Raw genomic sequence first — 25748 nt, forward strand, 5'->3', positions numbered from 1 at the left:
GCATTCCTAGGATGACTTATGGTATGGTCAATTATAAAACCCTAATTGATCATCCGAATAGTGCTGATGTGTTCAAAAATCATTGCAGAAATCTTCTTTGTATTCAACAACCTTGGCCAAAGAATTCATTGCATCTTCTTATTAGAGGTGTTTCCTCTTTAATCAAGAGAAGATGATCCCATCTTGAACACTAAATCATCTCTGTGCACTTATGGATGCACCCGAGCAAAGATGGTTTAAAATTCCATGAATAAGAACTCGTATATCATTGGCAAAGTATAATTATCCATCCAAATGATGTCTTTGTTGCCGCAACTGTAAGGATCACTTACACAATCATGACCTGAATAAACTTGATTGACATTTTGGTATGATACCATTAAGGGATTGATGCTGATCAATTTAATGATCCTTATATTCCCTTAGTGTCTCCATACTAATGGTTGTGGAATCAGACATACTCATATGAGCGAGACTAGAGAGTGCTATTCTATCTGGATATTTTGATGTCCTTCTTGAGTATCCTTCAAACATGAATATTTGGAAGACATGAATAAATACTAGGGATCTCTGTATTATGATCTCATCATAATTCACTAAGTTGGATAATGTATTCATGGACTTCATCATAAGCATCACACATGCATTATGATGGTTATATTAAATTAGTTAACACATATAGAAATATGGAATATGTGATGACTTGTCAAACACATTTATTTCCATCAGTCTTTTTGCCATATCCCCTGAGAACCCTAGGTGAGGCTCATGCCATTTTAGGTCGCCTAGCCCTTATTTCATACATGTAGTAAAATTGAGATTGATTGACTTCATCACTCCTGCTCTTAAAATCAGAGCTCTTGCCTAAAGTAGAACCCATTCACAAACTATTCAGAACCTCTTGTCATTTATAGCATCTTGTCTTTACCCCTACATTTTGGTGCATTCTTATTTGAAATTTTATTGACTTTACTCCTAGATCTGTGCCTATGAAATCTGGTGTTATTTCTTCTTCATCTCAAGATCAATGTATTTGAATCACTTCTCTCTCAATATGACACTATAAATAGTAAAATAAACAAAAATAATGCATCAATTCTACCAAAAAATGTAATGGGAAGAAATTCAAAGATAACATACAAAGAGGGAGAATAGGAGTTTTAATAGAAGAGGTGTAATGTTCTCAGCCCTCGGATCTGATTTCAGAAAATTAGAGGGTTGATATGTCTTGACCTCAGTCTTGAACCATGTTATCATCCATCTTACATTAGGCTAGAAGCTTCAAAGTCGAATAGTGAATTAGTTAAATAAAACTTGCTCCCTATGACTTAGTGTTCAAAATTGTTTTAAGTTGGATTTTAACTTCTCTTGAGGATTAGACCTTGTGTTCTGGTCTAGGCCATGTTTTAGGCTTCTCCTTATATCCCATTTGCATCTAGAATTTAATATTTTATTTATATAAATCTTGCATTTCAATAAAATGCATGATAGGAAAGAGACTAATCCACTTGGTTCAACGTAATCAATTGGGGTTAGTCACATATATACATATAATTAATAGATTAGGACTCAAATAGATAATTAGTTTTACCCCGTTTAATCATAATAATGGATTATATATGTATAAATAAAATTAATTTATTAAATAAGACAAAATAATACAATATTATCACTATATAATTGACAGTTCTACAGAAATGTCGTTTTCCATGTATCATTGACACCAAAGAGTAATGAGAGCAAAGTGTTTAAAAATATCAATCACAATTCAAAAGAAAATGTTTAGCTACTTGAGTCTAAAAGAGATTTAAGTTAACCCCTTTTTACCAAGAAATGAGCTTAATGAAGATGATAAGAGATGGACCTGCTTCTCTCTCGGTTTGATCCTTTGAAAAAGTGAGACTTCGCAACTCTCAATGAAAAAGTGGATTTTACATCACTTGCCAACTAGATACCCTCTCTCTCTCAAGGGTTGCTATTAAGAGCTAGACATATCCACTATCTTTCCTCCCAAGTGAGAGTACGCGATATGCATTCCTCTCCTCCTATGTAAGCACATAAAAAAAGATGAGTACCGTGGATGATGAGGTTCCTGCATACAATAAGGTGATGAAAGAAGATAGATGATGAATGGATAAAAAAGACGAGCTAAAGATTGGTTTAGATGATGGTTTATAGGTTTAGGTACTACATAGATAGCTTCATCCCAATTTTTTAGACGAAGGGAAAAGATAAAAAGATCCAAATATGATCCTAAATAGATTTCTCCAAGAGGATGACAGCACTAGTTTAACCAAGTGGGGCACCAGGTGAAAGTGTAAGTGATGGGAAGTTCATTAGAAAGAAACACTAATGAGAAAAACTCCACATATGTTATTGATTTTTAAAATTATTTAATTTTTTTAAAAATGTAGATACTAACAATAAAATGACTTGAAAATTTTCAAATTAAAGATGACATACATGTAATATAAAATACTTGACAAAATCCATGATATTCAAAGTGCCCTCGGTCATATGTGTTCGATAAGAGTGCATCAACATCAACATGAGACCAAACTTATCTTCTTAGGAGCGTTGAGAACTATATTAATTAATATTTTTATGCTATTAATTTATGGATGATTATAATTATTCTTTTTCAGTATTTTGATTCCATTTTTTTTGAAAAAATAATCAGGATAGTGTTTGTGTTGATTTTCAGGTAAGTTTTAGGAGACACCAAGAAGCTCCGCAATACATTTTGAGTAAGATAATCACAAGGTTGTTAACATTTCTAATTTTTAATTCAAATTTTTATTATGAATTTATAAATATTTTTTTGATGAGTCGTGGCCCTGTATTTGATAAGGTTCATTAACATGTGAAAAATATAGTGCGGGACAATTGTTTTTCTTGAGACTGCTGGGTTTTCTTGGCTGAAAAATAAGTATGTGTATATGTTTATCTCTTTTGGTCTGGCTGAAAAGTAATTGGTCAATATTTATATTTATCAGATACCATTTCCCAGTGAAACATAATGGTTGATAAAACACATGTTTAGTATGTAAATATGGCCATATTTACATGTTTATTTGCCTTAAATCAACTATATATGTGTGTTATCAATCCATAAACGATCAAATTTATTTTAGAATGAGTTTTGATTTTTTTTAATTTTCAGTTATTCTATAAAGTATCTTCTGACATCCTAACAAAATTTGAGTCAGAATATAATTTTTGATCATGAATTTGAACATTAAATTCATGAAGATTTGATTTTTCTAAGTGAGAAAACATATTTATTTATTTAGGACTTATATTTAAATATATTATCTAATTTAGGTTCTTCGAGGTTAATCTTTCGTAGTGCCACAGGTCACCATTCGATTCAATCGAATGGCGAAAAATCTTTGAGTTCACCTATGATTTGCAATGTCATGTCAGTGAAAATTTGCCATTTATGGAATCAGAAATCAGGTTTTGGTAATGTTCAACCGTTGACTGACAGTTTCTTAATTTTTTATTGCACGCGATGACATGGTCCATTAAAAAGACCTGACTTGTTTTTCAAAATGTAATTTTGATAGCAAATAAAGGGGAATACAATAATCATAACTTAATTTTTTTTAATCTATTGACTGGTCAAGAGTTGCAGCACCAACCACATGAAAAGACATACAAAATTCCACATACACATGCGCACACATGTAAATGTGGTGTCTACATGTTGAAGTTTCGTTTACAAAAGATATATAGAGAGTGGATGTGGTGCACCCTGATATGGCACCACATCGTACACTCATTATTTAAAGATATTCTTTTTGTAATTTTCTATGTAGGGAGGTGTGGCACACCATGAGCCAATGACTGAGAATGATGAGTTAAATTCAGGTTAATCATTGAAGAATATTTTCAGACTTTAAGAAATAATACTAAGAAGCAATATGACAATGGAGGAAATGATGAGGAGAGAGAAATAATTAGATTGAATCAACAACCATGAATCGTCCAATTTTAGGGCTTGATATTTGACAATCCAAATGGCTGATTGTGCTTAAATTCTAAGGGCAGCTTTGCGTTTTTCCCCTCTAATAACACACATTTTAATAGGTTAATATGACCATATTTACATGTTTCTTTATGTTCAATTTATTATAGGTTTGTTATCAAGCCTAAAATGATTAAATTTATTTTTAGAATGATATTTTGAATTTTATGATTTTTTAAGTATTTCTAATGATTTTTCTGATGTCAGATTCTAATAGAACATACTATTTTGAGTTTGAATCTAATTTTTCCTAATTTTTTGGCATTATATTAAGAGAGATATCATTTTTTAAATTAAAATTATATACTTCAAATATTTTTATGAATTAATATCTATTTTTTGGAATTATTTAAGGGCTCTTTGACTTTTCCACAATCGGAGGAGAGAGAAAATCAGAGGGCTGATAACAATCCAGATTCAAATGGCAATATCTAACTATCCAAAAGGAGTTTTGGGCTGAAATCTTGAGTGGAAATTCCTTTTTCCCGCCTCTTCCATCCATATGGTTGGATCTATAAATAGAGGCTCGGAGTTTTATAATAACTATTTTTGAACTCACTCCCTCCTAGAGAGGCTAATTTAGAGAGTGTAAGGGTTTTGACTGATTGTTCTTAGTGTTTTGGTTGATTGAGGAAGATCAACAGAGAAGTGGAAAGGCTGATCTGCTTGAGAAAAGTGCCTTGATCCCTGTGAAACACATGGACCTGAGGTTAGTCTATTGTCTTACATTAGTTTATGTCCTTCACATATCTTTAGTTGGATCTACATCCTTATTTTCATCATAATCTCATTCTCCTCACCATCTTCCATCATCTCACCCTACTAAAACCATCTCTGATCTCAATCTCATAACCTGTGGAGACGACCCTTGAATCATCATTTAAAGAGTATTTAAACCCTAATGCATGTTTCCTGTGGAGATGGCCCTTGCTCATCACTAACTAAAATTATTTTATGAATAAAGGTTTATAAAATATTATTGATTAACTCAAGTATCAAAAACAAATTAACACCCTAAATTTGAGTTCATCACATGCTACCCATCCATATAGTTGGATCTATAAATGTAACCTTGGTATTTGTAAAAAAATATCTTTGAAGTTGATTGCTCCTCTAGGAAAGTCATTGAAAAAGAGTGAAGTTTTGAGGATCCATGAAGTGTCCCTTGGTGCGTTGAGTGCTGGGAGAAGATCAACATATAAGATTAGAAGCTTTTATGTATCCGGAAGTTGTTGGGTGCCGGTAGAACATAGGGACCTTGTGTTGCATTGATTTATCTTAAAGACATATATTAGGTTAGATCCACATCCATCATCTTCTTCCATTTTATTTTATCATCATCACTAAATCCCATCCTCGGCAGGTCAATGGGTCATTGAGGAGTCCTCAAATACCAGCTATTGATTCTTATCCCTTGGAGCATCGATGCTATTGGATTAGGAGTGTTGCCATCACCCTCATCAAATGTCATCTTAGTAGTCCTGCAATGTAGATTCTATGCACGCTCGGTTCCGCTCTATGTGATCCACCACTCATGAGATCCACATTCATTGTGTGCAAATAGCTGGCATGCTTAGGCTCTCATTGTAGTGGCTGCCTCATGTGCCGCGAGGGAGGCCCTTCCAAGCAGTGAATAAAGAATGCGTGTGAGAACATACTGTGTTTTTGGCGAGAGCATCCGCCATAGGGTTCCCCTCTTACAGCTGGTGGGAAATACCAATAAGTCACACCCTTCAACGCATTATGTCTTGACAAACACACTATATATGCCACTAGAAGCACGCACCAACATGGAGCATATCAACTAACAATTGTGAGTCAGAATCTATGATGATACCTTGAAAGTTACACTCTTCATAAAAGAGAAAAACATCACGTTATGCCATATCCTATTCTGCCGTGCTAATCTGAACTCCATTAAAAGTGAGAAAAAGTGGATATGATGCTCCTTGCATGATCTCATAATAATCTCCCTCCAACGGCTATGCCCAAATTCTCTTTGGGCTGCATTGTCCACATTGAGCTTGAGAGAGCCCATCAGTGGCGGGTGCCAATGAACAATATTTAGCCTAGTGGGAATGAGAGTCAACAGGGCCGAGATGCCCCAAATGTGTAGAGTGTTGCACATAGATAATGAGTGACACATCGACAGGTGGGACAAGCCAATGGGTTGACCATTGCCATTGCTTGAAATATCGCATGACACTTTGGTGCTAATGGGTGAACTCAAAAAAATAAGAAGAATATTTCCCTTTCCATATCTCCCATAGTAGGTAGTTTATGATGATGTGTAGATAATGGGTAAACTTAGAGCATGGTGATAAGGCAAAGATCCTGTAAAAAAACTCGTGGAGCCAGAGTAGTATTGGTACTGATAACTGGACACCAATGTAGAATAAATTAGTGCCACCATTTCATAACGATCTCACTAGGGAGAGTTTGGGCAACAATGTCATTATGAACTGATGTAGATACCACTACACATCGCTCAGTCATCATTGGGGTGTCCACGATGCATAAATATCCAAATGGAGAGAGAGATTAAAGTGAGAATGGTAGGGTGCCATATGAAATGGCCCCAATCTTGCATGGGGAATCACTCTCCAAAGTTGTCCCAAGAGGAATGACAAAAGCAATTCCCAAGTTCAGTCACATACCAAAGTTCAGTCAGACTAGACTAAACCTAGACAGTCGGTCCACATTTTTAGGATGGATCAAACTTTTGGCCCTGTTCTGATTCGTTGATTAGATAAGACCCAAGTCAGGAAGATAATTACTGCTATTATTATATTTTTTAAAGTTATACTATATACAGTTTCCACCTCTCTAGCATTATATCTACCATTCTCTCTCACTCGCTCTCTCCCTCCCCCTCTCTCACTTACTCGTTTTCTCCCTCCCTCTCTCTCTCACTCATCTCTTATATCATCTCTCTCGCTCGTTCTCTCTCTCTCTCTCTCTCCCTCTTCCTCTTCTTCTCTCACTCAATCTCTCTCTCTTTCAATCTCTATGTCTTTTCCTCTTGCTTGTTCCCCCTCTCGAGCACTCTCTCTTTCCCTCTGCCAACCTATCTCTTTCACTTTCCCTTTCACTCTCCCTCTACCCACCTTTTTCTCACACTTTCCCTCTCCCAATCTATTTTTCTCTCTCACCCTTTCCCTTTACCCATCTTTATCTCTCACTTTCCCTCTCTCAGTGTATCTTTCCCCTCATCCTCTCCCTCCGTCCACTTCTCTCTTTCACTCTCTTTCTCTCCCTCTCTCCCTCTCTCTGTCTCTCCCTCCACCCTCTTATCTCCCTCACTCAATCTCTCTTTCTTTCCCTCCACCCTCTGATTTCTCTTTCACTCTCCCTCTCACTCTATCCTCCTCCCTAACTTTGTCTCTTTCCCTTTTACTCTCTTCCACTTTCTACCTTCATATCTTTCCCTCTATCCACTCGCTTTCACTCACACTCTCTCTCCCTCTTTCAACTACTCTCTTCCTCTCTCCCCCTATCTTACTCTTTCACTTTCCTTTCGCTCTCTCCAGATCTCTTTCCCTTTAATTCTCTCTCCCTCTCTAATTCAATCCCTTCCCCCCTCACTCTCTCCCCCTCCCTAGTTATCTTTTTTCGCCTTCCCCTCCGCTCTCTAACTCTATCTCTTTCCTTGTCACTCTTTTTCTCAATTCACATCTATATAGATATCCTTTTACTCTCTCCCTCTTTGATTAGAGCCCACATTTTTGACACCCTTACAATCCATATGTATTATTTTCTATCCATCTTGAGAAATGAAACTAACCTCAAAAGGAGACCAAGTCTAGTTGAATCCATTGAAAGGTGAGATCTATGTTTAAGACTGGGTTAATACTTATAAGACATTATTCTTCATCTTGAAATTCATTTCAATATTTTTTTCATTTATTGTGTTGGTTCCGTGAGCAAAATTGCATGTTTATCTTCTACTGCTAACTTTGAGGACTTAATTTTTGATAAAACCATGGCATTGACTTCTTTAATTTTGACTTTAAAATTGATTCGATAACATAATCTGTCCAATCCTTGACCAGACTGAGACTGGACCTGAGCTTCAGATCCGCGTTTAGGTTTTTACTAAGACTAGACCTTTCCTTAGCGTGTTCAAAAAGGATAGTTCGGAATGGCCTCAGCTCAGTCACTATAGCCTTCTGTAAGGATTCCAATGGGAGTCCATGTTGCTCCTATTGAGACCTCATATTCCTTGTTAGTAGCTTAGCCACACTCAATTGAATGAGATGATGAAGAGAACTAGGGTGGCTAACTAAAAGGGTAACTGCCAACCAGGAATTATATTATGCACTAATTATGCTGTGGTGGACTTGGCAGCAAAATCACCGTCGACATCCCTGATCAGTGTTGTTGCAAAGTACAACACTATTTGGAACCTTTAATATCGACTGCTCGATGATCCCATTTGACGTACTTAGCCGATAATAAAGAGTCCCAACTATCAAAGCAATTCAATATGGAGCTGACTAAAAAAAGTGTCAAAACCCAATTGGTGTTCATGGTTCCTCACGGTCGCTCTCTCAATTCATGGAATGTAATATTTTTTGTTAATTAATTTGAAAAATTTGATCCAAACCCGACAGCTCGAATAGAATCTGTTTGTGTTATTCAATCCAAACATTGTGCCGGATTGTTAAATTTGTTCACACCCTATGGTGGATCAAGTCCAAATCGATTTTCTGACACGAGTAATCATGGCTAGGATTCGATCGATCCAATGGTCGATTGATCCAAAAAATGCATCGACCAGAGCTGACTATTTTTTCTAAAAATCAGGGACGTGTGATAGGACGGGAGACGTGACAAACTATCCATCACACTCCATCTCATCACCACTCGTCATCCGTCCCGTCACATCTCATACTTTACTTTGGGCCAGATTTGACATCGTAGCTATAGTTCTGGATCATCCGGGACATAGACGATGGACGGGTCGTGATGAAGATCATCCCATCCGACGTCTGAATATTTCAACTTCGTCTGAACCGTCCCCTCCAGGGATTCGTCCATTGAAGAAAAGAATCATCTTCGTCCCGACTTTGCCAGTTTCATCCTGTCCAGAGAAAAACCGTCCCGTCCCTCGTCCCAGACCAAAAAAATCACGTTTTAAAATTTTAATATACTTTAATTTGGATTTTTCTAAGTTTTTTAGGGAAATATGGAGGAGAGAGAAAGCGGATGGACATGTACAATTATTTTTGGGCGGCGTCATTTTGCACATGCAAAAGAAGGCCGGGACTTTGACTCAAAATGTCAAGGAGTCAGTATAGGAAAACCTCCAGACGGGACGGTTTTTTCGTCCGACGATTGGAAAACCGTCCCGTCCGTTCGTCCCGGGACGAATTTCCGTCCCGGTTTTCGTCCACTCTCGCGATCGGGACGATTTTTTCGTCATGAGACGAAAAAACCGTCCCGTCCGCGTCTGTGCACTGTTCGGAGCTTTACATTGTTCGCAGGGTTTGGAGAGCTCGAAAAACCCTAGTAGTGCCTCTGGAACGAGAGATGGAGGACGAAGAGGGAGCTCACGGCCAAGAGGCGGAGACCTCCCCAGCTCTAATTGCAATTAATCCGCTCGAGAAATGCGTCGTCGTTGCCATTGGATCGGAGCTTCGTGCCTTCGATCTGGAGTACGTTTTTGATTCCCCGATTTTCTTTTTCTTTTTGAAAAAAAAACTCAATTTAAATGTTTTCCGGCGGGTATTCTCACGAATATGATATCTGGGATCGTTTTCTTTCGTGCTGGAATTTCTGCTTTCTTCATCGTCGAGAGTTTTTCTCGTGGGAATTGTCTGAATTGTGCGCTTTTTTTGCCGTAGTAATTTTTTTCAGATCGTTTTTACGATTTTAAGATCAGGTTAAGTTGGGTCTCTTCGCAATGTTGTTGGTGAATTCGGATTATAAGCAGGGGAGAAATGATGGAACTCAAATATTAATGGGATTTTGCATCAAAATTACTAATTGTCAATATCTCTGCAATGGAGCCTTCGCATTGGTTCCTTCACAAAAGTTATCTTCAGTGAGCTGTGTTACCAGGGAATTTCGCTTTTTGATGATGCCAGGATTTGCTTCAACTTGAGCTTAGATTGGTGCATTTGTTCCGGATTTAAAGATAATTGTCAATATCTCTGCATTGGAACCTTTGCATTGGTACATAGTCGTTTCTTCCATAGATTAATCTTCATTAAACATTTCTTCAATAAAAAAATCTTCATTAAGCAGCGTTACAAGGCAGTCGGTCTGATTGATTATTCAAGTGATTAAAGTCAATTTGACTCAATATTACTTGTATTTCTTCTGTTTTTTCGTATAATTGTCGATATCTTTGTAGTTGAACCTTTGCTTGGGGGCATGATTGTTTCTTCACTAAACTCATATTCATTGAACAGAGGGTACAAGACCGTTTCACTGATTGATGATTCGGGCGGCCCGCCTCACACGGAGGACATCAGAGCAATCTGCTTCGGCAAAGGGGGAAGTCTTTTTGCCTCTGCTGCCAATGACAAATTTGTCAAGGTCTGGGCAACCGATTCATGGAGTTGCATACGCACTGTGTATGCTTCATGCTGCTATTCTCCTCTTAATCAATTTACAATTCTTGAATTTTCCTAAATCTTGGTCAACTAAAACTCCGAATTTCTTTGAAAAACATCATTTCCCTCCTAAAATGGATTATTCGTTAAATCGAAAAAGTATTCTGAATTCTGTCTTGCAGGAAATCTGAAAAACGGGTCAGTTCAGTAGCCATCAGCCATGACGAACAATATGTGTTGTTTGCCGACAAGTTTGGAGTTATCTGGGTATTTAGCCTAAATGTAGGTGATGGCAACGGTTCTACTATAAAGGATGCCGCACCACTTTTTGGTCATTACTGCAGCATAATTACTAGTTTGGTAAGTGTCCTTGGTATGCCTTATGAATCTGAATCTTGATTATCTTCTTTGACTTGGTTAACTTCATTACTGCATCATCTTCTTTCACTGTATATCTGATAAGAACCCTCTGGTTCCTATCAATGAGAAGACGGAGAAGTAGGGAGAAGATGCTTGAATGGCCATCCACGGGGGGAGGGGAAGGAGATGGAGTGGTCATCAGTGAGAGGAGAGAGGCCCTGAGGGAATGAGGGATCACCGACTGGATGGACTTTATTTTACGAGCATAGTCGCATGGAGGAAGAGATCAAACAACTTTATTTTACTTCCTTGTTTGCCATCCCGAGGGAGGGCTGCTCTACTCAAAGGGGAATGCGAACATTGTGGAAAATGACTAATATGCCCCTAAATCTAGGGGATTGTATCATTACTTCCCTTGGAGTAGTAACATGAAGACGTTGAATTTACTTCATTACCTCAAATAAACCCTTTGCAGTTTTCTTATTGTTATTCTATCTATATTTGGATATTAGGGTAACATGGGCTTCTTAGATTTTCTTTCCATTGGGCTTTTGTTTCATCGCTGATAGTTGTATGAAAATATATTTTTTTTGAATGAAGTTGTATGAAAATATTTTAACTTACTGTTTCTGCAGAAATATTCTCCAGATGGGCAGTATATAGCCAGTGCTGACCGTGACTTTAAAATCAGGGTACTGTGCTTGCGATTTTATTTTTTTGAGGTTTAACTTCGATCTATTTTTGTGCTATTTAGTGATTAGTATGCGATTTTTCTCTGTAAGGTCACCTCATTTCCTAAAAGACCGTTGGAAGAAGCGCACGAGATACAAAGCTTCTGCCTCGGCCACACAGAGTGAGACATTCTGATTTCGTTCAAATTTGAATTTTCAGAATTACCCAGTATTTCGCATGGGGAATTATTCGCTTAGTATCTCCAATGAAAATACTATCACGTTTCATATTACGTTAGTTTAATATACCTTTTCTTTTGCCTGATTCTTAATGTGCTTGTACGGAAAATTTGAAAGTTCCCATTTTTCATATAGCTGTATCTCATGGCGGACAATTGATAGATTATGAACGGAAATATATTCTTACGTTTTTGTATAATTTTGAATCTGATGTGTAAAAGAAAATTTTGGGGCCTTTTCCTATTCTATATAAGAAAATTTGGTTGATTTGTTTTTGCTATAGATAAACAGTTAAACTGGTCTACCATCTTCTAACATCAAATTACATAATCAAATTTTGGTTTCTATGGAATTACTGATTATTCTGACGCTTTTTCTTGCAGCTATGTCACATGTTTGTCCTTCATCAGTTCCCCAGACTCAGATCAGCCATTTCTGCTATCTGGCAGTGGCGACTCGACTGTGAGTAGATCTGATCAGTCAGCTTGATGATGTCCACTCTAAATGTGAGAAGTATGCGTGACTTGTTGACTTTTTCAGGTTCGTTTGTGGGACTTTCTTTCTGGTTGCCAGCTGGACACCTGTGAAATTGGGCTGAAGGTAGGTCAACTCGTTGGGTTTTGCTTTTATGTCAATTTCTTGTCTTTGGCTTGACAATTTTTTATTTAAAACTATACAGACGTAGAGATTGACTATGAAAGGTAAACTATGGTGGATTATTGATTGGTATATAATAAACAAAGTACAAGATAAGGTCTTTTTTTTCTAAAATTTCAAGGTAAGATCTGGGTAAGTTATTATTTCAATGATGAATAAGTAATAATTATCCAGAGTGTAAGATTAGGAGAACTTGTTCCTATAAATTTTAAGTGATTTATCATATTTGAACGAGATGCAGAGTGAAGTCTCTGCGACTATTTAATGTTTCTACATGTAGAAAAGTAGTGATTTGCCTCTTATCTAGTTTAGAATCTTTTTAGGAGAATTAATTTTCGTACCCTACTTTAATACACACATTTTTCCATGTTGTGATGCGACTAGGTTAATTTAATTTATCATGAATTCCTATTTCATTAGTTTAATTTTGAGTAAATGCCAAAAATAATCGCTAGCAGGTACTATTCTTCCACTTTGGAATTTTCGGACGAGATTAAATATTGAACTGTACCAAAAAATTCACTATTTTTATCTGATGATTCGGTTGGGTTTATTTAGTTGATAATAGATACCTTTTTCTTTGTTTTTGTTTTTGATTAAATTCTGAAAGTAATTACTAAAAGTTACTGTCCTTCTAGTTTGGAATTTCTAGTGGATACTAATATTTAAAACTCTAATTAAAACTCCGAATTTATTATGGATACCTTTTTTTTTGGTTTTTTTTCTACTAGGTGCTGAAAATAGTATCTAACAGGCAATGTTCTGTTTTTGTACTAGTTCCGGAAATTAAAATTAACAGCCCTATTTAAAAGCCTCCAGTTTTTCATCTGATGATGCAATTAGATAATTTAGTTGATTATGGATTTTCTTTTTGAAGAATTTTAATGTGGATTTATTTTTTAATAAAAACCAGAAGTAATCACTAACAGGAACTGTCCTTCGTAATCCAAAAAAAAATTTGAGTCATTCAGACAATCGAAAGTTCTTAGTAAAATTTTTTCTCTCTCCATATTTTCTGTTCATTCATGAATTTCACTCATTTGTTGCGTTTGATTCTCAAGGCAGGGCTTCTTGGGTTGGATCAAGAAGAGACCACTGCTGCAGTAACTGATCTATGTGCTTACCCAGATGGATCGTTGATTGCTGTGGCTATTTGGGGGCAAGTCTCTGCTCTTTGTTCCTCTTCAATCAATCTGTTCGTCTGGGTCTTCAGCTCTCTGATATAGTTCTGAATTTCATTGGCACAGGTTGAAGGGTGTGGCGCTCCTTAGCTATAACTTTGCCGATCGAGTCCTCTCTTTTTCCAAGGTAACAATGCCGAACCCCATTTCATTTGAAAAAGCAATGCCGAATCCTAAATCTATCCCAAATTTCTCCTAGATTGTCTCCGAGGATTTGATTGCCTAACTATTTGGGTAGGTCTCGACCGCAAACTATTAATTACAGAGATGATATTCCAAATCTCGTCTCTGAGCAGGGTGAGTTCATTGCTGAAATTAAGAACCGGCCTTAAGTTAGGATTCAAACTCAGGACCGCAATATCTTGCCAAATCCATCATTTTCTTTCAAAACTATTTAATTTAAAGATGATTTCTCAGATGTCAACTTGGTTCAGTTATGATTTCGTTGCAAAATGAAGAAACAGTTCTTAATTTATCAGGACTGCAATCTAAAACCAATCCGCTAGGTTTCATCACTAACTATTTCTTTTAGATATAATCTTCCAAACCTCGTCCAAGATCAGTTTTGGGTTCATCGCTGAAGTTAAATTTAGAACCATTTCTTAATTTGTTAGGATTCGATTTCAGGGCTTCTATATGTTTTCCCAAATCAGCCAGAATCCATCATAAGTTATTTAATTTAGAGTTGACCTTCCAAACCTTCTCTCAGATTTGCTGGACCATTTTTCGGTTTGTGCATGGTAATCCGCTCTGTATTGTTCCAATTTTATTGGATGTCCCCGAAGTTACTCTAGGATTAGTTCAGAACTGGTTCATCGCTTAATGTAGAAGTGGTTTGTAATTCGTTAGGATTCGATCTTAGGACTTCAATATTTTTTCCCCCCAAATCCGTCAGGTTCCATAAACAACTATGTAAGATCTAGTGATGGCCTCCCAGACCTCAGCTCAGATCATTTCGGGCACATAACTAAAATAAAAAACGGGTTCTCAGTTTGTTAGGATCTGCCGTCAGGACTCCAATATTTTTTCCCAAGTCCGCTAGATTCCATCAGGAAATATGCAATCTAGAAATGATTTCCCAAACTTTCTCTCAGATCAGTTTGAGTTCATCGCAGAAATTAAAGTAAGAAATTGTTATTAATTTGTTTGGATTTGATCATCGGACTGTAAAATTTTTCCCAATAGTTCACCGTTGAAAATAAATCAAGATGCGGTTCAAAATTTGTTAGGATTTGATATTTTTTCCGAAGTACATTGGAGAATTACAATATATTCTTATTTTGATATCTAAATTAAATTCTCAGCTGCAGTTCGAATTGCTATGCACCCCTCAAAGACGTTCCATCACTAACTATGTTATTTAGAGATTATTTTCTAAACCTCTACTCTGATCAGTTTATCATTTGATGAATATATTCTTACTTTTTCACATCCTTTGCAGGTGGTGACTGCGGGACATGTTTTCGCACCGACAAGCTTGGGCATAAGCAGCACCATCAAGAGGATCTGGATGGCCATGGGAGCCTCTGATCGGAAATCACACGGCAGATCTGTACTAGCATGCATCACAGTGATCGAAGCTCTTGCTCCTGACGAGATGATTAGAGTTTTGGAGGACGGCGAAGTGCCGGGTGGGAAGAAGATGCTGGAAGGGCTGCAAGGGAGGACAGATTTGGCTGGGGAAGAGACGGCAGTGGCGATGGCGGCAGAGGAGGCAATCGCGGCTATCAGAAATCTGCTGGTGAAGAGACAATTCTCAGTGGAGGATCGCGAGTCGAGGAAGAAGGGCCGCGGCGATAGGAAGCACAAGGAGAGGTACAACTGAAGGGAAGTAGAGCTTGGGGATGGATGATGATCTGTCATCTGTTTGGCCCCTTATTGTCGACAATTATCTGTCCTGATCTTTGAATGAAAGCCTTCGTGCCTTCTGTGCCGTAATCGGGTGCCTGTGATTTACTCAAGTTATTTTTTATGAGAAAGGAAGATCACCCGAGATCGGTAACTGACCTGATACCTGAAACTGTATTAATTATTCTCTGTTTCCTCAACTGAGCATCTATCTCCTTGTAAGTAGATGGAACAAAACTGCAAATTCCGCGATATATGACTGACTGAAATGCTGTGCTGCCCCATCTGTAGACATGGTTGTTCTGTTCTTTTTGTGCAAATTTGTGCGAATTGTTCGTTCTGTTCTATTTTACGAATAGAACAAAAATAAATGCGAACAGAACATTGCATAGACCTGTGCGGTTCTTTTGTTCGCTTTGTACGAATTGTTCTACTTTTGCGCGAAGGTGCCAATTTTGTTTGTTTTTGAAAAAAAAAGAACAGAATAAAGAACAAGGCCCTGTGCAGTTCTTTTGTGCGATTTTTTCGTTTGTTTCAAACAAACAAAACAGAACAACCATGTCTACCCATCTGTCATCCATCCCTGACCCTAAAAGGGTAGTTATTTTGGAAAAAAAGACGAAGGAAAATAGACCCGTTCTTTGTTGGGTTAGATTTGAGGTTTGACTCGTGTTGTCAGTCCAATTGACTTTTGAGTTGACTAATCCAGACTACCCAATGAGATAAGTCAAGGTTAAGGTCAGGTGGGGTGGGGGACCTTAGGGGGAGGGAGTATATTTATGGTTGCAATCTTATAATAGGGAGCTGATTGGTGGTTTACAGTGTTCAAACTGACCTGATCCCTTGGATTTGCTTCTTGATGAAAACTCGTTATTTGTAAAATTTCTGGAACATGGTCCTAAGTTGGGAACATCACAGTTTGATACGAGTACAGTCAGACTGGACTGAACCATGACCGCCGGTCTGTCTTTTAAGGCTGGATCCTGTTTCGGTTTGAGCGTTAGACTGGATGGAAGGCTGGAAATACAAATGTATAATATATTGTATAAATTTCTATTTTATACACACACACACTCTCTCTCTTTCTCTCGCTTCCCTCTAACCCTTCCTCTCTTTGTCTACCTCTCAATATCTCTCTCACTCTCTCCCTCTCTTAGTCTCACTCTTGTCCACTCCAACTCTATCGCTTACTCTTTCACTTTCTCCCTCTCTCAATATCTCATTCTCTGCCACTCTTTAATTCTTTCAATTTCTCTCTCGCTCTCCTTCCCTCTCTGACTCCATCTCTTTCAATCTTTTGTATAACCCTTTGAAATATGATCATTATCTTTTCCAACATATTCTATTGCACTATCCCTCATAGTGGAAATTCATGTCAATATTTTATTTGCTTTATTGCACTGGTTCCTCGATACAATTTTCAAGTTCATCTTTTAATAGTAACTTTTAGCTCTAAGCTTTTGTTTAAAATTAGCTTTGAATTTTTATGATTGATTTGACGCTGGCTTATCAACCTAATCGGACCAAGACCAGACCTAACTGATCCTTGACCATACCAAGACTGATTCAAACTTCAGTTCTAGGTTTATGTTAAGGTAAAACAGATACCAAAACATAACCATGAATTTCCCTAATCCCAAGTCTCATGGCTCAATGTAGCTGGTTCATGATTTTATTACATATATATTTAGAATAAATTCAGAGGTTATGTATTCAAATTTTCATGCACATAACAGCAAAAAAGAAAGTTACATTGTTAATCAAATGTACATTGCAATGAAATGTAAATGAAAGACATTTCCACATTATATAAAGTTTTATAACATGTGACTTGTGAATATCCATTGAATATAATAGGGAAGAGTAGACTATGCTTCTCTCAACCTTATCATGTTCATTACTTGTTTTCATTATCAGATTATGTTAATAACGATAGAAATATTTGAACATAAAAAATCTACAACTTGATTGCCACTCAATGTTAATAATGTTAATGGCCTCTGAATGCTTATTATACAAAATAGCCCTCTGTAATTCAGAATATTTCTCTTGAACAAGTATTTCAAATAAATTCATGAAATTATAATTTTTAAAATAACGAAACAACACATTATCAATATCTTGTAATAATAAGCATAAATATACTTATAAGAATATACACAAAATTCTTAAGTAGTACCTGAAAAGTGATTCACACACTTATTTTAGATATTTTTTCAATGAAAAATAATATCAAATCAATCAAACGAAATGGGGTCATTCATCAAAATATTCCAAAGCAGATGCAGAGTTAAATGCCAGTTGCATTGATATGAATGAAAATCTAAAGTTAAAAATGAGGCATTTATTGTGCATATTATAAAAGGAAGAGGACAAATTTAAAACTAGGAATGTTAGGATATGGCTTCTGGGATTAAGGTTAAAAAAAAAGGACTCCAGAAGTTCTTTTTGCAGGTGTTTGATTTTCTTCTGCAGTAGCTTGCAATAACTAACATAAATGGGTACATATTGATTGATAGCCTTTAAAATGAACTATGAGTCTTGGGTAGACTAAAAGAACTCCTTGGTAAGCATCATCAACTTTAGAAACGTTGATTATCCAAGGAAACTTCTCCGATACAAGAAATATTCTTCCATTAAACATGTATTCAAGTATGTACCTAGCTCTTGTTGGAGAAAAGTACTGATCGTTTGTTCCATATGTATTCAACTATTGATTAAGGGATGATAGGAAGTTCCTCAAGCATGATTGCATCATCACTATATCTGATGGTTGAGAGGATCCTTCATCAGCACTATTGAGGTTTATCTGGTCACTAGCGGTGTCGAGTATAGATGAAAGGTCACCTAATACATCTTCTTGGTAGACCAAGTCAATTGAAAGCATCTTCGTGGAAGGTTCTTGAACATTTGAGATCATGGGCAGTTGATTAGACATGAATTGTGTGATTTGCTTCTACAATATTATCTTCATTCCAACAAATTCTTGGTGGGTTGATGTGCATTCTTCTAGCCATAAGGGTCTCCTTTGCCTGGAGTTTTTGAAATCTGAAAAGATGGAGGCCAATTCTTCATTCACTTGCATAACTATTAAGATCACACAGGTTATCAATAAATGGTTTAATGACTTCATAATATTCCCTCAAATATTAATGACATCAAATTTTCTAGTTGAAGTTGGTGGGTACTTAGATCTGAGTGTTTCCAGTAAAACACGATTATCAGTGGTGGTGACAATCATTAGATTTGGTGGGATTTTGTTGTTGTTACAATCATAATATTCCCTCAAATATTAATGACATAAAATTTCTAGTTGAAGTTGGTGGGTACTTAGATCTGAGTGTTTCCAGTAAAACACGCTTATCAGTGGTGGTGACAATCATTAGATTTGGTGGGATTTTGTTGTTGTTACGATATTATAGCCCAATGGGTTGGTAGAAGCAGTTTCTTCCGCAGGGATGATCGATGTGTTATCAAGTTCAGGTCTATAATGTGTACAATAACCTTGCAAAATGATCTAATGTGCACATGTGGGCTGTTAATCTACGAATCCAACTTTTCAAAATGATCTAGGTCATTTTTAATTTAACATCTGGAAGATTTTTTGGGTTGACAAGAATACCCATTCCATCTTGGGAAAAATATTGATGACATGGTGAAATCAGGGAATGTGTCGTGAAGCCATGATTTGACTATTTACCTCTCCTGAATTATGCTCTAGGAATCACATCATTTCTTCTTTTTAGATGCATTTTCCATTTTCACTAGATGTATCTTCCCTTTAGAATAAGTAAATTCAGCATATGATAAAATTATGGAACGTAATTAAATTTTAGAATAAATAAATACAGGAAATAAGCACAAAACCATATACCCTTGACCAAATATTTGTTGTTCGGAAGCATTCTAGCTCAATACCACTCATGTGCTCTATAGTTTGACATTGAATGAGCGTTTTATGGATTTAGAACTGATGAAGCGCGCCCAAACAACAGACAAAATGCCAGCAGAGCCGCCCTTGCCGCCATCAGCATTATCGCCGGTCTGTGTCCAGCCCGACCAGCACGCCAAAGCGTCTCTGAAGAGGCCTGGGTTTAAACACCCCGGATAATGCACGCCCATGCACGTGCTCAAGTTTTAATTCTACGTTTTCATTCGTCCAAATTCATGTTTCGTGTTCATCACAGAGAGTTCACCATACTCATCGTGACGTGTCTGTATCATTGTGTTTTATCCTTCATTTTATTTAGAGTCGGTTTAAATTTTCTTCTTTTGTTTTACTTGAAGTGTTGTAAAAGCGGTCCCTTGTTGGACCCCTTATGTGAACTCTTTGTAATGGGCCCATTGATGTAACACGACTGTCGGAATTGACACTTCGTGTTACATTCGGAAGGTAGATTCTAAATGTAATGATATGACATGAATTATCGTATATGATTTGAGAAAATATTAACGAGAAGTACGAGGATCGTCAAATGATTTGGAGACGTAAACCAGCAATACAACACGTGACGGGTTTTGTCACGTTCACGCTCCCAATGATCCGTGTGAGCGGATAAAAAATTTGACGAGTGGAGAACGACCTCGTCCAAGAGCATCCTCACGGCCAACGTAGTCGAGAAGATCCGACACCGTCAATAAGATTGCTAACACAAGTATGATGGCTATTCCTAAAATTTACATTTAAATTCACTCCAAGGCGACAAGCAATCTAGAGATCGGTACTGAACGAGATAAAATAACACTGTAGATGAAAGGGGAGAGGAGATGGACCTGCTTATAGCTTGACAAATGGCCGATGACTGTTGAAGCAACAACTTCTGATATCTGTTGATCTGCTCTATCCGGAAAGGATCAAGTAGATTTCCGAAACCGGCGGACACATTCCAGGGACAGAGGAAGAATCTTCGACCGAAGAGAGATTAAGATGGACTTAACGTTAATGGAATGTGGCCGATAGTCCACTTTGACGTTCCCTTTGTTTCTCAACCAGAAAGTTGGCCAACGAACAACGATAGAACACCGAATATTGAAAATTCTACCACGGAATCAGAGTTGTTTGATGGAAGGACCAGAAATCACGATCGTTGTAAGCTTGGGCTTCCAATGTTGACCGATAAGTTGATCGCAGAGATCCAAAGATCGTTGATTTAAGAAAATCTTCGTCGAGTAAAAATGGGCGATAACCTGAACTTGAGAAATTGACGATGATGTTCTGGAAGATGTCGGATTCTTTTGCAAGTGAATAATATTCGGCCGTCGACTAGGAATCTGAATAAGGTCGATGATGATGATGGTCACAACACGGTTGATCAGAAACCTGCGGTCTTTGGCAGTTATCAGGTTTCCCTCAATCACAGATTCACGGTAGACGGCAATTGACCGCCGTCGGAGTTGTGAATGAATGATCAATCTCGATTGGGAATTCGAGATCCTGGTTGATCGGAAATTGCAGAGAACCCAAGCGTCGATGATTGGGTTTCCAGAGTGAGTGGATGATATAGTCAACAGAAATCCAGGGTCGAGTAAACAATCAATTCTGATGACAAGATCATACCTCGTGGAGGTGGGTCAATGACAACAGCTTCAATCTTCTTCTTCCGAAACAGAATAGAACGATGAACACAGAAAAATAATTGCCATTGAGAAAACAAAATCTGGTTTTTCAAAACAAAGACTTCTTCCTCTAATTTCCACTTCTCCCTCTTCTTTAAAGGTGGGGGGGAAGTGGTAGTTATGGAAGCCCCTGGGCCCCCTTTAAGGGGAAGGCCTATTGGGCCTCCCCTTCAAAGGAATTCTTTAGGGGGAGAAGAAGCCCATTATGGATTTCCTCCCCCTAAAGATGACAATTAAACATGACTAAAATAAACATGAACAACGGGGGAGGCCTGTACTCATGCGGGAGGGGCCTCCAACAATTCAAGAAATGATGAAAAGGAAAAAGAACACGAAGACCTCTCGGCTCTCTCCAAGACGACGCGACTGTTGCTTCAAGCTTGATAGTGGAAGTGTTGGTTCTTTACGTCGGCTCTGGCTCCGCGTAAGGGCTGGTGATGAGTCTGGACGCGATCAGCTGGTTGGTCTTCCATCACCCATCATGGCCCTATATAAGGCCACGATGGGCACGTCACAACTGAGATCTGTCTATTGTGGAAGTTATCAGATCTCACGCCAGAGGAAGAGGAAGAGGAAGAGGAAGAAGAATACAAGAGAATAGAAGGGAAGAAGAGAAGCAGAAGAAGGTGAATAGGAAGAGAAGGGAGTCGGGAAGAAAACGGGAAATTATCGCTGACGGAAGGCTTTGGTTTACCTGGACCCATGCAAATCCCGTTGTTCCATCGATTCGTCGCCGCTGTTCCATTTCAAGATTGCACTGTGCGATGAATACTCACACTGCACTTTTCACTATGTGGTCTCATCGGGTCTTCCACCACCTCCGTGGACCGCCAATTGACGCCGTCCCTTGTAAAATCACTGCACAAGCCACCGCTGTGAACACCGCTCGCATCCAGTCGTCTTGTAACGTTGCTGGAGTCAATCGAGCCTTGATCTTCACGGTAGACAGCTATGTGCGGCGATCCACAGACGTTCCCTGCGCAGACTGCCTTCGAGGAACGTCTGTTTTCACCAGACTGACAAGCAGCACCGCCATTAACAATTGGGTCCCTCTGCCACTGTTTTTGATCACCCATTGCCATCGCCCATAGTCGCCCAATGCACACGGCATCATCGGTGGATGTCTGATCATGTCACACCCGCGCAAGCTCATCCGTGACTTCTCAATTCCCACCTTCGACCTTCAATTACCGCTCCAGTGCTGCTTCCTCTCCTACTGTCGAGCCCTGTAGTGATTCTTACAGCATTCTCGCTCTCACCGCATTTGTCCGCATCGGCATTCACACCAACGAAGACCCCGATAATGAGCGATGCCACTGATAAGGTACGCCGTCTCCTTGCTTGCCTGTTTTATTACTTTCTACACTATATTTTTGGCTGCACTCTACCGTGCTCAGGTAAGTTTAGGTGAGAGAATTTATCGAGAAAATTACGACTTGAGTGAATTCTTTGGTACGGGTCGAGCCCGTCCGTTACGTGCGAGCGCCGACAGATAGTCTTCCGTTCGACGTCATAGTCACCGTCGTCATTCTGATGAGGGTAAGAAGGTCACCGTCACTGTCATCAGCTGTCCCCTCAAACCTTGGAGCTCAATGACTTTTTCCAACGAGTTAGGGCCTGCACGTACACCCACATAGGATTCACACCATCCCGTAGTTACATCGCCTAGTGAATTACCCGTCGGACGATGCCATCGACGACGTCTGACATCATCTTGGTATCAGAGCATTATCGTGGTACCCACCGGACGACGTCCCCGACGACGTCTGCCATCATCTTGGTATCAGAGCATCGTCTCGGTCCTGACCGGACGACGTCCTCGATGACGTCCGCCATCAAGAACTATTTTTGAAAAATTCATCTAGACATCCATCAAGTGTGTGGTGATGCCTTTAAGGTCAATGTTAAATATGTTTGTCCAGAGATCCACAATAAGCAAGACTAAATGGAACTATGCTAAAAATAACATTAGACTTTTCCTGTTTCTGTTTCGTTTTACATGGTATGTCCATGTCCCCTTCAGTACAACATCAAGAAAATTAGATGAAGACCACCTTATTGGTCCTGATCCATGGAAATTTGATGATAAACAAAAGCTATCATTTTTTCTTCTTGTTGTTCATACCTGCACGAGACATCTGTGGTTAATAAAAAATAAATCATTCAACATGTTCCACACCATCCGCTAGTTTGATTTAATTCCCTTCTGTTCATTATGATGGTTAGTGATCTATGGAATATCAAAATTTAAATTAAGACACTAAAATAAATTGAGAATCAGATATGTTGTGAAACAAAATAAATATATAAATATAAATTGATAAAACATTAGTTTAAAGCTACGTAAATTTTATGGTCAATGTTACGTAGATTTTTTAAAATAAAATTAATTAAAATAAAAATACATTATAAAATTTTTAAAAGGCCAAATTAAATTAGAAATAGTTTTAAACTAATAAATTGATTTAATTGAAAACTAATTATCAGTTTAAGAATATTATGTCAAAGGTAAATAAGTGGAACAAAAGTACTTATAGTTGAAGCATTTTAAAACCTATAAAATAAAAATATAAAAATATGATTATATCCTTAAAAATTCAAATTGTAATGAAAATATATAAATATTGAAAATTTATTGGATAAAAAATGAATATAAAGAGAAGTATAATCTAGTAATACATAGCTAATAGTATACGCCGATCTAATAATCCATTCCATAAAAAAAAAACACAAAAAGGTGAATGCTCAAAACCAAAAAAGTACTAAAATTTATTAACTCTAAGTACAATACATGTAAATTATTCCTAGATAATTAAATACCGGAAATATAGACAAATTATTATGATAACATAAGCTAAGATAATGAAAACTAATATAAAATTATAAAAGGTAATTAAACATTGTTATAAAATAAAAATTAAACTTTTATGAAAAGTTATCGACAGAAAAAGTAAAAAATTAAATTTAATTATTCAGCAGAAAAAATATTGATATAATAACCTAACAAACCAAGCAGTAAATATTAATTCGTAATTTAAAATATAAGTTTTAGAAAAGTATTTTTGAGGAACTAAACAAAAAACATTTCTCTCCCTTCAAGTGTGCTATATTTTACATCACAAGTATTTATGATGGTTAACATTTTTTTGAATTTATCTTAAATTATCATTGAATGTACAAGAAGAGTAATTAAGAGTTTGGGATTTAGTTGTATTTTAAAGTAAATATTTATAATATTTTAAATTTATTCAATCTTTATGTTAATTGAACAGATTTATTATTCCCTATTTACATGAGCTTTATATTTGATGGTATAATTTGATATTAGTAATTTAATAGTTAAGAATGATAGCATTATTAAATTGAAATTGGATGAGTATAAAAATTCATAAGTGTAATGATTTTGTTTGATCAAGAAAACATGTTCAATATCACATTTCTTTCTGATGAATACAAATAAATGGTATTTATTTCATGTATTTACATCATCAAATTGTAATATATTTGGTAAATTGTTTGTTTAATATGTGTTGTAACATGTTTTGAAGATTTTTGATGCATCGTTATTTTGAAACTATCATTTATCATATATTTTCGACTGGTTCTCTTGACTTCTGATAAGTATTTTTCAGTTTCTAATAACATCTTGAATTTTAATGATTTTTAGCACGTAGGTATGAAGTCTATTGTCAAGTTGTGATGCAGAGGAATGAGATGGGCTAATGTTCTAGCTGTTTTCATGGACTTTTCGGGAAAACTTCTCATACAAGACAAATATTTTGGTGAGCCCGGATACATATTTTGATGGGCATTTTATGTGTATCTCATAGAAGACATTACCTAGTTTCCCTCCTGAAGTGGAATCATAAAAACTTGGGTTTAAAAAGGCCTGGTTTAGAGAAAATGGTATATAAGGCTTTGTAAGGCCAATGTATTAAAAACTTTGCATTGGTGGCTGGGTGAATGAAACAGGATCCCTATAGTCATTTCAAGCATTGTAGTTTGAAATGTGGGTTATTTATGTTTAGATTTATTGGTGTTTTCATGAATTAAGCTCCTTGTCTGGACGTAAGATACAAACTCTAAAAAGAAAAATATCCTAATATTCTTCTCACGACCATAAAACACCAAAAAAATCCTCTTAACTCTCTTCATTTTGTGATTTTATGCTCCTCTAGAACTCTCTTCTGTGTTACTCCATCAAACCTATATTTATTGAAACCCGATATTTGCTGATTTAAACTCCTTATCTCCTCACCATTTTCTATCATCTAATGATTTCTATCCTATCCCTAAGTCACATATTTGTATTAATTAACCGTCACACTCCCACAAGTTTGACCCCCTCATTTCACTCTATCATAAGTAGAGTAACTAAGGTGAAAACATAAACAATTATTTTATTTCTAAGTTTATCAAAGATTTGTCTGAATGTTATGACATCCACTAATAGAAAAACATGGTTATATGAGTGTCAGACTAGAAAAGTAGTTTGGTAATTTAGAATTCCTATATTTATACATATGAAATTATTGATAAAAATAATGACACGAAAATATATTAAGTACATTTTCCAAGAAGTTTT

The 25748-nt window shown here is 37.0% G+C and overlaps 1 protein-coding gene and 1 long non-coding RNA gene across 5 annotated transcripts; one reads left to right on the forward strand and one right to left on the reverse strand.

Moving 5' to 3' along the window:
- Positions 1 to 8604: 8604 nt before the first annotated feature.
- On the forward strand, positions 8605 to 15867 carry TRM82 (Transducin/WD40 repeat-like superfamily protein). 2 transcript variants are annotated; one of them, XM_078574789.1, is made up of 10 exons: positions 8605 to 9687; positions 10447 to 10611; positions 10773 to 10950; positions 11586 to 11642; positions 11733 to 11803; positions 12245 to 12323; positions 12402 to 12461; positions 13580 to 13677; positions 13766 to 13826; positions 15141 to 15867. In XM_078574789.1, exons 1-10 carry the CDS (start codon positions 9563 to 9565, stop codon positions 15522 to 15524), a joined length of 1278 nt encoding a protein of 425 aa, XP_078430915.1. In that variant the 5' UTR covers positions 8605 to 9562; the 3' UTR covers positions 15525 to 15867. The 2 variants fall into 2 exon arrangements, with proteins under 2 accessions (XP_078430915.1, XP_078430916.1); XM_078574790.1 differs by having other exon boundaries at positions 9545 to 9687; positions 10447 to 10573.
- A 3535-nt stretch (positions 15868 to 19402) lies between these two features.
- LOC144702759 (uncharacterized) lies at positions 19403 to 22409 on the reverse strand. Of its 3 annotated transcripts, none has more exons than XR_013581364.1 (2): positions 20321 to 22409; positions 19403 to 19625 (listed from the first exon to the last, which is right to left on the reverse strand). It is a non-coding gene; the product is annotated as an uncharacterized LOC144702759 (long non-coding RNA). The 3 variants fall into 3 exon arrangements; XR_013581365.1 differs by having other exon boundaries at positions 19403 to 19635; XR_013581363.1 differs by lacking the exon at positions 19403 to 19625 and adding an exon at positions 19946 to 20217.
- Between the last annotated feature and the right edge of the window lie 3339 nt (positions 22410 to 25748).

The sequence above is a fragment of the Wolffia australiana genome, chromosome 4 (genome assembly GCF_029677425.1).
Source record: "Wolffia australiana isolate 7733 chromosome 4, ASM2967742v1".
In the NCBI taxonomy this organism is placed as follows: Eukaryota; Viridiplantae; Streptophyta; class Magnoliopsida; order Alismatales; family Araceae; genus Wolffia; species Wolffia australiana.

Coding starts and splice junctions, on each gene's coding strand:
- TRM82 (XM_078574789.1), top strand. CDS start 9,563: ATGGAGGACGAAGAGGGAGCTCACGGCCAAGAGGCGGAGACCTCCCCA. Junction 11,804..12,244: donor TTCTGCCTCGGCCACACAGA/GTGAGACATTCT, acceptor TTTTTCTTGCAG/CTATGTCACATGTTTGTCCT. Junction 12,324..12,401: donor CTGGCAGTGGCGACTCGACT/GTGAGTAGATCT, acceptor TGACTTTTTCAG/GTTCGTTTGTGGGACTTTCT.